General features: G+C 43.2%; 1 protein-coding gene across 2 annotated transcripts in view; it reads right to left on the reverse strand.

Annotated features, from left to right (window-relative positions):
* Positions 1-542: 542 nt before the first annotated feature.
* mapkbp1 (mitogen-activated protein kinase binding protein 1) overlaps positions 543-14,771 on the reverse strand; it is a 98,215-nt gene continuing 83,986 nt past the window's right edge. For both annotated transcript variants that reach the window (XM_088087086.1, XM_088087087.1), the window contains 14 exons: positions 11,456-11,519; positions 11,208-11,336; positions 10,990-11,114; positions 9,278-9,318; positions 8,960-9,121; positions 8,726-8,860; positions 7,182-7,309; positions 6,977-7,104; positions 6,666-6,866; positions 4,843-4,924; positions 4,261-4,718; positions 3,228-3,926; positions 2,110-2,195; positions 543-1,665 (listed from right to left, as the gene is read on the reverse strand). In XM_088087086.1, coding sequence (XP_087943212.1) covers positions 1,423-1,665; positions 2,110-2,195; positions 3,228-3,926; positions 4,261-4,718; positions 4,843-4,924; positions 6,666-6,866; positions 6,977-7,104; positions 7,182-7,309; positions 8,726-8,860; positions 8,960-9,121; positions 9,278-9,318; positions 10,990-11,114; positions 11,208-11,336; positions 11,456-11,519 — 2,681 coding nt within the window. In that variant the 3' untranslated portion in view covers positions 543-1,422. The remainder of the gene's footprint in view (positions 1,666-2,109; positions 2,196-3,227; positions 3,927-4,260; positions 4,719-4,842; positions 4,925-6,665; positions 6,867-6,976; positions 7,105-7,181; positions 7,310-8,725; positions 8,861-8,959; positions 9,122-9,277; positions 9,319-10,989; positions 11,115-11,207; positions 11,337-11,455; positions 11,520-14,771) is intronic.

Raw genomic sequence — 14,771 nt, forward strand, 5'->3', positions numbered from 1 at the left:
CTGTAAAAATTTCCAAAAATGTTAAAAAGAATAAAAAATCACCAAAATATTTTCTTCTCAAAAAAAATAAGATTTGAAAGAGAAACCTACATTTTTCATTTGAAAATTGCTAATTTAAAAGAAAATATTACCAAAACTATTTAAAGAAAAAAAATGGCAGTAAAATAAAAAACACAATCCAGTCACTCAAAGTTGCATGCCTCTTCCCTTAAGCCATAAAACCATCGGACCCTCCCCAGTGTTAAAAAAAAACTGACATGGCTCACCTTTTTGCCCCTCCCCTCCCCTCTCATAAATAACAAACGGTCCCTTAGTTATATTTGAATTCTCAATTATAATTATGCTCTGAATTTGTTTTTGTTTTTTAAAATAATATACATTTTTAAAAACGTGATGAAGAAGAACCAATAAGGCGTATCGATGGTCATTTCAGAGAATGTTTGGTCTTTAAATTTTATCTCAAAGTCCTGAAAATGTATTGGCAAAAATATGTATGAACCCTGTAAATATTAATAACATTAATTTAAAAAAAACCCTCAAAATTCAGAAAAAGTCTCAAACTTTTATTAAATTTAGACAAAAACATGAAAAGATTTCCAACTGAACTTTGACCTGTTGGTTAGTGAGAAAGTTGTTGTTACAACAAACTGTTAAAAACAATCAAACCCCAAATTTAAACCCGACGAGCCCCAAAAGTGTTTCCGTAATAACAGCTATAAAAATGTACATCCTCCTGTTAACGTCCAATAATAAAACGCGTCTGCTCCGTGTTCAAACATCGGCAGAATAAATACAAACTAAACGTCTCGCTCAGTTCAAACAGGAAGTCCGTTTTAGATTCAAGTGAAGTCAGGAAACAACATTTACATCAAACAGAGGAACAACAAAGTTTGTTCAGAGTCTTGTATTGCTGTTTGCTCCTTTAAAAAGTCTCTACGGTCTAACATCAACGTCTCTACGGGACTAATCAAGAATGATCCAAACCAGCTGATCAGGTTCCCTCCAAACAAACGGCGGGAACGAAAGAAAACAAAAAAACAGGAAAAATGTCTTTAAAAAACAACTTGTTAAAAAGTTGAACTTCTAATAAAAAGCTCTTGTAAGACTTTAAGAGGACAAAGAGAGCTGTGTAAAAAAGGAGGAAAAAAGTCCACAAAATCAAAATGGCTTCAGGTCCTTCATCTGTGAGGAGGAGTAGGAGGAGGAGGAGGAGGAGGAGGTGTAAAGTAGATGAGGATGAGAGCGAGAGGAGAAGAAAAGCCAGACGAGACGATGAACTTGGACACAGAGGAGCAGACTGAAGAGGAGGAGGCGAGGGGCGAAAAGGAGGAGACGATGACAGAGGAGGAGATGTTCTGGAGGAGGGAGTGCTGAAAAGAAAAAGGCTGATGAGGAGGAGGAGGAGGTGGAGAGGAGGCGTGTTCAGTCTGTGGCGTTGTTGATCCTGCGGTGGACGGCCTGCAGCAGCAGCAGTGAGTACTCCTCCAGCAGCGCCGCCGTCTTCGCCTCCCCCACTCCTCCCAGCCCCCCCCCTCCTCCCGGAGTGCCGGCGGTGCCGAGCGGCAGACAGTCGAGCTCCGCCCTCATCGTCTGGAAGGCCTCTGAAAGGACGCCAGCCATCTGACGCTGGTCGGAGGCGGAGTCATCGTGGGAGGAGCCACTCACCTGGAGGAGAAGAGACAGGTGAGCATCGGACTGCACGTTAACTTATTTATTTATTTTTTTATTTAAAATTTTTCATTTTTAAAAATTTTTGGAGATCTTTTTCCATTTAAAATATTGGTTAATTTCTAAAAAAAAAAAATATTTTCTTTTAAAAAATGTTTAGGATTTATAAAATTTGGGGGAAATTTTTCTTTTTTCTTTTTTACATTTTGGCAATTTTCTTCTTTTGAATTTCTAGTGATTTTAAAACAAAATAATTTTTTCTTTTAAAATTTCTGTTAATTCATAAAGACTTTAGACTTTATAAAGACTTTTCAAAGCCTCGTTAGGCGACTTCTTTCCCCTGACAGGTGGGGACACAGACAGCATCCCTCAGGTGAGTTCACACTCCAACACGTCATTGACTTTATGAGCGTCTGACACAGAGTCACATGACCAACTCACCTGTCTGTACAGGTGTGTGGCTTTCCTGAAGCAGCTCGTCAGCTCATTAGTCAGAGCTCTGCACGTCTCCATGCTGATTGGCTGATCTGCACAGAGAGAGAGAGAGAGAGAGAGAGAGAGAGGTAAGGTCACTCTACCAACAACAACACACACATACTGGTATTTCTATGTTTGTGAGGACCCTCGCTGACACAGGGCATCACCTGGCCCCTTACCTCAACCTTCATGACTACATGCAAACCCCGACCTGATGCTATCCACATAAAGAGGATTTGCTTTTTTTAATGATTGCTGACGTGTGAGGGACCTGTCGGCACAGATTATTCCTTTTACTTTATTAAAGAAATAATAACTTAGTTAAAAAGAATTAAAAAAGGAACAGGAAAATTGCTTTAAAACAAGAAAAAAATAAATTAAAAAACTAAAACAACAATTTAAAGGCATACATTTTTTTTCTAAAATAAAATACTAAATATATGGTCATAAGGATTATACATAATTTTCTGGAAAGTTTTTCCTTAATATCTTTAAATGTTCCTCTCTTTTTTAAACAAATTTTCAGGTCATTTTCTTTTCACCTTTTACTAAATTCTTTTTTTTGCAGGACACTTCTTGCCTGGTTGCTTGTTGCCAGATTGCTTCATGTTGTAAAAGAAATCTGACCGGATTGCTTCGGTTTAAGGGTTAAATAGCTTGTGAAAGGCATCTTAACACAGCACAAGGAAACTGATGTCACTCCAGGTTTCAAGGGGTTAAACAGGCCTTCAATGTCCTCATGTTCCAATTATGTCCCCACTCGGTGCTAAAACACATGGGTCCTCACTATGTGCAAGTACACTTTTTGAACTTTTCCTTCAAAACAAACGTGACCGAACTGAGAGAGTGAAGAAGAAACGAAAAGACGTGACGTGTAGAGAGGAAGAAGTGACAGATACAAAACCTAAGAGGAGTGAAACGTCTCACCCGTCGGTACGGAGCGAGAGGAGGAGGAGTAATGAAGAGGAGGAGGAGGAGTGATGAAGAGGACGCTACAGGTGAGGGGCGGAGCCAGAGCCCTGAGCCCAGATGTGACAGGATGGAGGGATGAGGAGGAGGAGGAGGAGGAGGAGAGTCCAAACCTGCGTCGTCTCTCTGCTCCACGCCCCCGCTGCCTGCAGGAGTCTGAGGCTCCTCCTCCTGTTGGGGGGGAGTCAGGGGGGAGACGGAGACCGGAGGCGGCCGCGATGAGGAAGACAAGGAGGCCAGGGAGGGCTTGTCTGGAAGCTGCCTGCTGCTGCCGGGGACTCGAGCCTGGAGGCCACGGGGAGGAGCGCCCGCCTGGTTACCATGGTTACCCAGAGACGAAGAGGAGGTGACGACGACTGGGACGACGACGGCGTTGGGGGGCATGGCCAAAGCTGTGATGGAGGGCACCACGGCAACAAGAGGAGTGTCTTTGACCTGAGAGGACGAGGTCACTGCCGCTGACGATGTCACTGCAGGATCCTCGCCAGACTCCGGGATGTTGAGGCCATCGCCCACGGAGACGGAGCGTGACATCTTGGCCATGGAGCTGGCGGTGGGGCTCATGTAGGACCGAGACGCCACCGAAGTAGAGGAGGACAAAGACTTCCTCGGGGTGGCGACAACAGACGGAGCGGCGGCTGTTTCCTGTTGGGGGGACCGTGGGGATGCCGCGGGGCTGGGTCTCTGAGGGGGAGGGGCTACAGATGGCGGGCGTCTGGGAGAGGAGGGGAGGGTGGTGGGACGTTGTGGGAGGAGGAGCAGCTCACTGGGGACGTCTCTGGATGGACATGAGGCTGAGACAGAGCAGTCACCTACGGAGAGAGACACGGTGTTATATTCAGGTCTAAAAACAGACCCACCGTCCCTGAGGTCAAGTCCAGGGTCCTTTAGGACCTAAAATTCTAGAAAAGTCCTAAAATCCTGTCCTAAAATCTGAGAAATGTCCTGGACTCTGACAAATGTCCTAAAATCTGATCTTGAAATCCGAGTAATGTCCAAACATCTGAGAAATGTCCAAAAATCCTACAAATGTCCTCAAATCCTTGAAATTTAGTTGACTCTCACCTGTGTGTTTTTGGCGTGTTGAGTCTCACCTGTGTGTTTTTGGCGTGTTGAGTCTCACCTGTGTGTTTTGGCGTTTCTCACCTGTGTCGCTAAGCAGACTCTGGACTGACTGGGTCTTCCGGAGTCCAGCAGAGGAGTTCAGATGGGATGCGGCGGCCCGGGCCGTCGAGCCCAGGTTCCTCTTGGATTCAGTTTGGACCTTCTTCTTCAGTGGTGAGGGCCGGTGGGCCTGCTGGACCGGCGCCTCCTCCTCTGCCTCTGCCCGACTCTGAGGTGGATCTGACCCCTTCTGGATCTGCTCCCCGCCCTGAGGAGACAAGGTTTGGTCCTGCGAGTGTACGGGCTCCTCTAAGGAGAACTTTTGGTCCTGCTTGTGCTTCTGGTTTTGGTCCTGGTTCAATGACACCCTCCTGTCCTGGGTCCGGTTCTGATTCTCCTCCATGAGAGGTCGGACCTCTGAGACTAGAGGACGGGCTTTCACCTCCCCTCCTCCTGCTCCTCCTCTGGTGGTCCGAGATGGGAGAGGAACCACGGCCCGACTGAGGAACAGAGGAGACTTTACATTAGAAACACAACAAACCAGAACCAGAACCAGAAGGATTTGGACTTTCAGCTCCTCTGATCAGACGACACATGGTGAGGAAACAGGAAGTGGATCTTTACCTTCCAGCTGAATTCTGGGAGAGGAACCTGGAGGAGATGCTGAGACTTTCGCTGGAGCTGTGAGACCCTCGACTCGGACTTCCTGCCAACACAGACACAGATACAGAAATCAGAGCAGCCTCGTCCCCCTCAGGTCTGTGCAAACATCTTTTAATCTGTTTATGGTGTTGATGCTGTTAATGATGTCGACACTGTTTATGGTGTTGAAGCTTATGAAGCTGTTTATGGTGTTGAAGCTTATGAAGCTGTTTATGGTGTTGCAGCTTTTTATAGTTAACGCTGTTTATGGTGTTGATGCTGTTTATGGTGTTGATGCTGTTTATGGTGTTGGAGCTAATTATGATATTGACACTGTATATGGTGTTGATGCTGTTTACGGTTAACGCTGTTTATGGTGTTTAAGCTGATTATGGTGGAATGTTCATGGTGAGACGGTGTTGACTCTGTTAATGGTGTTGATGCTGTTTATGATAACACTGTTTATGGTGTTAATGGTTTTTTCCCACCTGTTACAGGTTTTTTTTGGGGGGGAGTTTTTCCTGAGACGATGTGAGGGTCTAATATCAGAGGGATGTCGTATGCAGTCAAGGCCTCTGAGGCAAACTGTGTTCTGTGATAATTGACTTTATTAATAAGTGAGCTAAATTGAATTGAATTGACGCTGTTTTTGGTGTTGAAGCTGTGAAGGTGTGACAGTGAAACGGTGTTAACACTATCTGTGGTGTGAACACTGTTTTGGGTGTATGTGCTGTTCACGATGTATATGGTCACTCAAGATGGCGCCGCGGATGGCTGCCTCGGTGTGTTGGTGCGCACTGTTTTGTCTTGTTTTGTTTGTTAATTCTGCTCCTACACCAGAGAAGAGCTCATGAACATCAGGGCCTCAACCCCTGATGATTTTTTCCCGGAGTTTATTGCGCCTTCTGTGGATTTATTGGACATTCTGGTCAAAGGTGCACTCACTTTGGCTCATGCAGTGAAGCGCCGGAGGAGAGGGAGACGCGCCGGTGCGCTTGTGCGTCTCCGTAAGCGCGGACGTCGCACACCTTTACCTGGGATGTTTCTCTCCAACGTGCGCTCACTGGGAAATAAACTGGACGAACTTCAGCTACTGTTGGGGAAGAACAGAGACTTCTCTTCATCTTCTGTTCTGTGCCTCACGGAGACGTGGCTGTGTGGAACGACACCGGACTCTGCGCTGCAGCTGGCAGGACTCCAACTCCTCAGAGCGGATCGCCACACGGAGCTGTCCGGCAAGATGAAAGGTGGCGGTATCTGTTTTTACACGAACAGTGGCTGGTGTAACGACGTGACAGTGATCCTTCAGCACTGCTCTCCTCATCTGGAATCTTTTATTATCAACTGCAAACCTTTTTATTCCCCCCGTGAGTTCGCTTCATTCATTTTCTTTTTTTCTATATTTATGTTGCACCAAACCACCAGAACAAATTCCTCGTATTGTGTTAACTATACCTGGCAATAAATCTTTTTCTGCTTCTGATTCTGATTCTGATATGATGTTGTCATGTAGATGGTGTTGGTGTTGACAGCGGTGACGGTGTTGAAGGTATTTATGGTTTTCATGCTGTTGAGGTTTTTGTAGGTGTGGATGGTGCTGATGTTCCAGAGGTGATGTAATGTAATTTTATTTCAGGGACAGAAACAAAGAAACGTGAATCTTATATAAAACAAGGACAGATGCGTTGTTCAAGGTTCAAGGCCGCCCCCCCCAAACATAAAAAATCTAATTTGTGCAAAATTGCAGCTATAAATTATTTATTAATTATGTGTTTTGATGTGTGTCTCTATAACTGTAGCTGTACCTGAGCCTGAGAGGTCGCTCAGTGTCACAAAGTGTTCCTTCAGGAAAGCTTCTTGGTCTGGAGTCTGAGGGACGACCTGAGAGGACCTGACCCCTCCTCCTCCTCCTCTTCCTTCTCCTCTTCCTCCTCCTCCCTCCTCTTCATCCTCCTCCGGCTCAGAGGAGTTTCCGTCCACACTGAGAGGCTCTGTGGGCTCCGAGTCTAACAGATGAGACAGAGGGGTTAAAAAAGAGTACGACTGGGTACTAGTTAGCGACAGACACACAGAATCTCTGTGTCTGTATGTGTCTCTGTCTCTGTCTCTGTCTCACCGTCTCCTGCAGGTCTGACTGGACTGGACAGTGAGGAGCTGAATCCCAGTGAGCAGCCACTGTCGGGACTGGGTTTGTCCTGACGTCCGCCTGTAGCAACGGGACACGCCTCCTTCACCTGGAACTCACTGACAGGAAGGGGCGGGGTTTAAAACATCGGACACAGACAGAATCTGCTGATGATGTCATCAACAAACAGTCCTACCTTCCTGCCAGGCTCACTCTGTCCTCCCATTGGTCAGGATACAGCACCAGCACCTCCCTTTCAGGGCTCTGATTGGACAGCCGGATAAAGTCTGGCCTCTGATTGGTCCTCGCCTCGTCATCGTCCGCCTGGACAGAGTCACACACCGTCAACTCGACCAGGTCCAAAAAATCTCAAATGTTTATCAAAATACTTTGAAATCAATTTCATGTTAATAGACTGACTGATTAACCAACTAATGATTGTGGCTGGACTGCACAAACTCTTAATTTCATTGAATTTAATTTATGACAAAATATCCTATTCTATAAGTGAGTTGGATCAGGTGGTGGGGGAGGTTCCTGAGCAGACCCGTAGACCCAAATGTGTAGTGAGGGTGAATTGGGAACAGCTGGCGGGGGCCCCTGTTTACGATGTCTTCAACCCACATCTCCGGAGGAACTTCTTGCGCATCCTGGGGGAGGTTGGGGTTGGGGACATGGAATCCAAGTGGGCTGTGTTCAAAACCTCCATTGTGGAGGCGGCTACTAGAAGCTGTGGTCAGAAGGTCGTTGGTGCTGTTGGAGGCAACCAGAGGACCTGCTGGTGGACACCAACGGTGAGGGAGGCAATCAGCCTGAGGAAGAAGGCCTTTCCGGCTTCCTTGGCCCGGGGGTCTCCTGAAGCAGCGGACGGGTATCGGTTGGCCTGTGCCTCTTTGTGGATGATGTGGTTCTGTTGACATCATCACACCGTGACCTCCGGCATGTAGTGGGGCTGTTTGCAGCAGACTGTGAAACGGTTCGGATGAGGGTCAGCACTTCCAAATCTGAGGCCATCGTTCTCTGGCGGAAAATGGCAGACTGTCCCCTCTGGGTGGTGGGAGAGTTGCTTCCCCAAGAGAAGGAGTTCAAGTATCTCTGGGTCTTATTCACGAGTGAGGGTAGAAAGAAGCGTGAGATGGACCGGCGGTTTGGTGCGGCGTCTGCAGTAACGTGGGAATTGCATCTGACTGTCGGGGTAAAGAAGGAGCTGAGCCAGAAGGCGAAGCTCTCGATTTACCAGTCCATCAATTTCCCAACCCTGACCTACGGTCATGAGCTCTGGTTAGGACCGAAAGGTTGCGATCACAGATACAAGCGGCCAAAATGAGTTTCCTCTGCAGGGTGGATGGGCTCAGCCTCAGAGCAAGAGTTAGGAGCTGGGACATCCGGGAGGAGCTCGCAGTAGAGCTGCTGCTCCTCGGCGTCGAAAAGGGCCAGTCGAGGTGGTTCGGGCATCTGATCAGGATGGCTCCTGGGCACCTCCCACTGGAGGTGTTTCAGAAAACGTCTGACTGTTAGGAGGCTCTGTGGCAGACCCAGAATGCGCTGGAGGGATTACACATCTCGTCTGGATGATGACAATGGATGGATGGATGGGCAAATACCTCGAATTTATACTTAAGTGCTTTACTTGAGTAAATGTACTCAGTTACATTCTGTCCCTAGGGACGCCTCTGTTTGCTGAAGACTGTGAAATTCGATCAAAAGCTCCAGGAAGTTTGATCGTGTTTGTGTTCTCACCCATGCAGAGGGGACCTGCAGACTGACAGTGCTCCCCAGCTCTTGATTGGTCCTGTGAAGCCCCACCTCCACACCTGGGCCCCTCCTCTTCAGGCTGTAGGGGGAGGTGTTAACAGCGAGGGGGCGTGTCTTCACCTAAGTGTGCCACACAAAAAGGTGAGGTTAACTTCATCCTAAAATGAGGGGTTTTCTGAATGGAATTTGGTTTGTGGTTGTTTTTATTGTTATTCTGACCTCCTGCTGCTCCTCCTGCTGCTCCTCCTGCTGCTCCTCCTGTCTGTCCGGACAGTACGAGTCCAGCAGTCTCAGGTCTAACATGGACTTCACCATCAGGACGCCGTCACTGCCCGTCCTCCTGGACCATCGACGGCGAGGAAGTCGACTGCCGGGCGCCTCCTGAGGGCCACAGAGAAACACTGAGGTACACGTCTGTTTTCTGAATGATACCTGCAGAGCTCACACTTCACACACATTTAGAATGATTGTTTCAGATTTCCAGTCGGGTTTTTTTGTAAACACAAAAATGTAATGCAGATCATCACATCTACCAACCTTCCTGCAGCACTGAGAGTCCAACTTCTCATCAGACATTTCTGCAAAAAAAATAAAATGGGACAAAATTTATTTTACTCATTTATTGAAGAGCAACAATTCAGCATTTAACACAAACCAGCAGTGTAACGAAACAAAGTACTTTTACTAGAGTACTGTACGTCAATATGGTTTGACACTTTAACTGAGTATTTCCTTCCCAGCTGGAATGAAACATAAATGATGTCAGAGAGTCAATAAACATTAACACATTTATTTGGAAAAGTCAGAGTATACTATGTTGTAAGTATTTGGTTCCAAACATCACAGTGTAATAATGTCAAAGATATTCATTCAAAAAATGAAAGTATATTCTGTAAATAAAACAATCACTAATTGTCATCATCGTATTATAGTGTGTCTTAAAAAGTCACAGAATTGTATGTCATAAAAACTGTGTCGAAAAAGTCATTGTATAGTATGTCGAAAACAAAGTTCAGAGTATAGTTTGTCAAAAATCATTCAAAAGGTATGTTATAAATATAGTATAGTACATAAAAAATCATTTCAACAGTCACAGTATAGTATGTCATAACCCTTTGCTGCATGTCATCCCCTCTCTGTCCCCCTTTCACATGAACACTCTTTTCTGTCAAAGAAAGGCGAAAAAAGCCCCCTCCCAAAAAAAGAGTCATAGTAGAGTATGACAAAAACTTCAAACATCTAAAAGAGTAAAAAGTAAATAAAAAATAGTATGACAATTTTTTTTACTAAAAGTTGTAGTATATGACAAAAACATTTTACTACACGAGTCCTAATATAGTATGACATTTTTTTTTCTAGGAGTCGTACTATAGAATGAAAAGAAATCCACTAAAAGAGTAGTATAGTATGACATAAAATATTTCCATACTATACTATGACTTTTACAGTCCATTTTCTGACATGCTACTTCATGATGTTTTTGGCTTTTTTTGACATAGTATACCATGACATGTCTCGAAACTATTTTATGTGGTTTTAGCTGTTTTTTGAACGTCATATTTTGATATTTTCCAACAAAAAAAATTACTAAAAGAGCCATAGCACAGTGTGACAAAAATATTCACTAAAGAGTCGTAGTATTGTATGACAAAAAAAAATACTAAAAGAGTCATAGTAAAAAATACTTTACTAAAAAGTCATAGTGTGACAAGAAAATTCACTAAAAGAATCACAGTGTAGTATGACAAAATTCTTAACTAAGAGTTGTAGTATAGTATGACAAAAATTATTTTAGTAAGCGTACTATAGTATAAAAAGAAATTCACTAAAAGAGTTGTAGTATTGTACAACAATTGTTTTTTACCAAGTCATAGTATAATATGAAAAAAAATGAGCTAAAAGAGTTGTACTACAGTATGATTAATTTTCATACTATACTTTTTCGGTCCATTTTCCGACACGTTACATTATGATGTTTTTGGCTGGTTTTTACATTACTATGACGCGTCTCGACATGCTAAACTAAGTGGCTTTCAGTTGTTTTTTGGACATGTCACATTTTGACATTTTTCGACATACTTTATTATGTCATACTCATGAGTCAGAGTGAAGAGAGAGACGAGAAAAACTTCAGTGAAACAGTGGTAGTTTAGCATGACAAAAAAATTTACAAAATTACAAAAGTCATAGCATGTCAAAAATATTTCAGCACTATTTACATTAGCATTTGTGTCACCATGGTAACAGACCTGTCTCCTCCTCCTCCAAGCATCCTGCTGTGACCACATAAGGACAGCTGCTCTCCTCCTCCTCGTCTTCCTCCTCCTTGTCACTGTCAGACGACATTGTAACGACTCGAGGAGACGAAACCTCCCTGGTGCAAGAAACACACACACATACCAGTTGTGAGATAATTTCTCACATATTGTGAGGTTATCAGCAGCCGTGAAACGTGTCCAACATTCACCTGAGGTTCAAAGCTCTTTGCTGAGGTGGATTCTGGGAGGTCTGAGTGCTGCTGGGAGGTCGGAGGTCAGCGAGCCGCTGTCTCATCCGAATGGTCAACTCAGGACTGAGACGCCACACAAAGATACAGCTGCACGCATGCGCACACACACACACACACAGATAGACGTTTCATTCTTTTTAGTTGATTTGATTTACAAAATGTCCTAAACATATGCTGAACTTTGGACTCAGTCAGCAGACACGTACCTGTCTCCAGACACTGTGATCAGGTGTCTGCAGTCGCTGCTAAACTTCAAACCAGTTACGATCTCTGAGAGACAGAAGGACAGACAGAGACATGGCTGGTGTTAAATATCCATTATTCACAAGTGTGAAACATGCAATCCTTGGCGTGTTTCTCCTCCTAGAAGGCTGATGCCTTTCAAACCTAACTTGGTTAAGTTTAGTTTGATAGTGTTAAGTTTAGCATTGTCTTCATGTGCATCAAAAGTACTTCAACACTTAAAATTGTACATAAAAGCTGACTGCTGACTTCAATGACAGGTTTAATTCAGCTCAGTAATCTTTAATAAGATAATAGTTTTGTTGTTGTGGTGTAGAACTCCTTGCTACTAGACAAGATGGGCATAACAATATCATGAAAACATCATAGTGTAGTACATCTAGGTAATTTCACCAGAACATCATAGTAAAAGATGTCATCAAAATGACCCAAAATGGCACCAAAATGTCATAATACAGTATGTTGTCAAAAATGTCTGACATGTAAAAAAAAAAAAACAGACTGAATACGACATTTTATATCTTGTAGAGACACGTCATAGTGTACAATGTTGAAAAAAAGACCAAAAACGTAATAATTAAGCATGTTGAAAAAATGATCGAAAAGGTAAGGCTATAGTATGGCACAAATGTCAAAAAATGGCACGTTCCAAAACTGGCTGAAAACACAACTAAAAAGCTTAAAATAGCGTGCTGAGTCACGCCATAGCAAAGACTTTTGCAAAAACGGCCAAAAACACCTTAATAATGCATGTCCAAAAAATGACCGAAAAAAAGGCAAGGCTATAGTATGGCAAAAATGTCAAAAAAAATGGCACGTACCAAAAATGGCTGAAAACACCTCTAAACATCTTAAAATAGCATGCTAAGTCACGCCAAAGCATACAATGTTGCAAAAACAGTCAAAAACACCCTAATCATGCATGTCCAAAAAATGACAAAAAAAAGGGCAAGGCTATAGTATGGCAAAAATGTCAAAAAATGGCGCGTTCCAGAAATGGCTGAAAACACCTCTAAACAGCTTTAAATACCGTGTCGAGGCACGCCATAGCAAAGACTTTTGCAAAAACGGCCAAAAACACCATAATCATGCATGTCCAAAAAATGACAAAAAAAAAGGCAAGGCTATAGTATGGCAAAAATTTTTAAAAATGGCACGTTCCAAAAATGGCTGAAAACACCTCTAAAAAGCTTAAAATAGCGTGCTGAGTCATGCCATAGCAAAGAATTTTGCTAAAACGGCCAAAAACACCCTAATCATGCATGTCCAAAAAATGACCGAAAAAAAGGCAAGGCTATAGTATGGCAAAAATGTCAAAAAATGGTGTGTTTCAAAAATGGCTTAAAACACCTCTAAACAGTTTAAAATAGCGTGCTAAGTCACACCATAGCAAACAATTTTGCAAATACGGCAAAAAACACCCTAAAAATACATATCCAAAAAAAAGGGCCAGGCTATAGTATGGCAAAAATGTCAAAAAATGGCACGTTCCAAAAATAGCTGAAAACACCTCTAAACATCCTAAAATAGCGTGCTAAGTCACGCCATAGCAAAGACTTTTGCAAAAACAGTCAAAAACACCGTAATCATGCCTGTCCAAAAAATGACAAAAAAAAGGGCAAGGCTATAGTATGGCAAAAATTTTTAAAAATGGCACGTTCCAAAAATGGCTGAAAACACCTCTAAAAAGCTTAAAATAGCGTGCTGAGTCACGCCATAGCAAAGAATTTTGCTAAAACGGCCAAAAAAACCTTAATAATGCATGTCCAAAAAATGACCGAAAAAAAGGCAAGGCTATAGTATGGCAAAAATGTCAAAAAATGGCACGTTCCAAAAATGGCTGAAAACACCTCTAAACAGCTTTAAATACCGTGTCGAGGCACGCCATAGCAAAGACTTTTGCAAAAACGGCCAAAAACACCGTAATCATGCATGTCCAAAAAATGACAAAAAAAAAGGCAAGGCTATAGTATGGCAAAAATGTCAAAAAATGGCACATTCCAAAAATAGCTGAAAACACCTCTAAACAGCTTTAAATACCGTGTCGAGGCACGCCATAGCAAAGAATTTTGCAAAAACGGCCAAAAACACCCTAATCATGCATGACCGAAAAAACGGCAAGGCTATAGTATGGCAAAAATGTCAAAAAATGGCTGCTCCAAAATGGCTGAAAACACCTCTAAACATCCTAAAATAGCGTGCTAAGTCACGCCATAGCAAAGACTTTTGCAAAAACGGCCAAAAACACCCTAATCATGCATGTCCAAAAAAATGACAAACAAAAAAGGCAAGGCTATAGTATGGCAAAAATGTCAAAAAATGGCACGTTCCAAAAATGGCTGAAAACACCTCTAAACAGCTTTAAATACCGTGTCGAGGCACGCCATAGCAAAGACTTTTGCAAAAACGGCCAAAAACACCCTAATCATGCATGTCCAAAAAATGACCGAAAAAAAAGGCAAGGCTATAGTATGGCAAAAATGTCAAAAAATGGCACGTTCCAAAAATGGCTGAAAACACCTCTAAACAGCTTTAAATACCGTGTCGAGGCACGCCATAGCAAAGACTTTTGCAAAAACGGCCAAAAACACCGTAATCATGCATGTCCAAAAAATGACAAAAAAAAGGCAAGGCTATAGTATGGCAAAAATGTCAAAAAATGGCACGTTCCAAAAATGGCTGAAAACACCTCTAAACAGCTTTAAAAACCGTGTCGAGGCACGCCATAGCAAAGACTTTTGCAAAAACGGCCAAAAACACCCTAATCATGCATGACCGAAAAAACGGCAAGGCTATAGTATGGCAAAAATGTCAAAAAATGGCGCGTTCCAAAAATGGCTGAAAACACCTCTAAACATCCTAAAATAGCGTGCTAAGTCACGCCATAGCAAAGACTTTTGCAAAAACGGCCAAAAACACCCTAATCATGCATGTCCAAAAAATGACCGAAAAAAAGGCAAGGCTATAGTATGGCAAAAATGTCAAAAAATGGCACGTTCCAAAAATGGCTGAAAACACCTCTAAACAGCTTTAAATACCGTGTCGAGGCACGCCATAGCAAAGACTTTTGCAAAAACGGCCAAAAACACCCTAATCATGCATGTCCAAAAAATGACCGAACAAAAGGCAAGGCTATAGTATGGCAAAAATGTCAAAAAATGGCACGTTCCAAAAATGGCTGAAAACACCTCTAAACAGGTTAAAATAGCGTGCTTAGTCACGCCATAGCAAAGACTTTTGCAAAAACGGCCAAAAACACCCTAATCATGCATGTCCAAA

This window comes from Plectropomus leopardus, chromosome 14 (assembly GCF_026936395.1).
Source record: "Plectropomus leopardus strain MGB_pleo_1.0 chromosome 14, ASM2693639v1, whole genome shotgun sequence".
NCBI classification, from domain to species: domain Eukaryota; kingdom Metazoa; phylum Chordata; class Actinopteri; order Perciformes; family Serranidae; genus Plectropomus; species Plectropomus leopardus.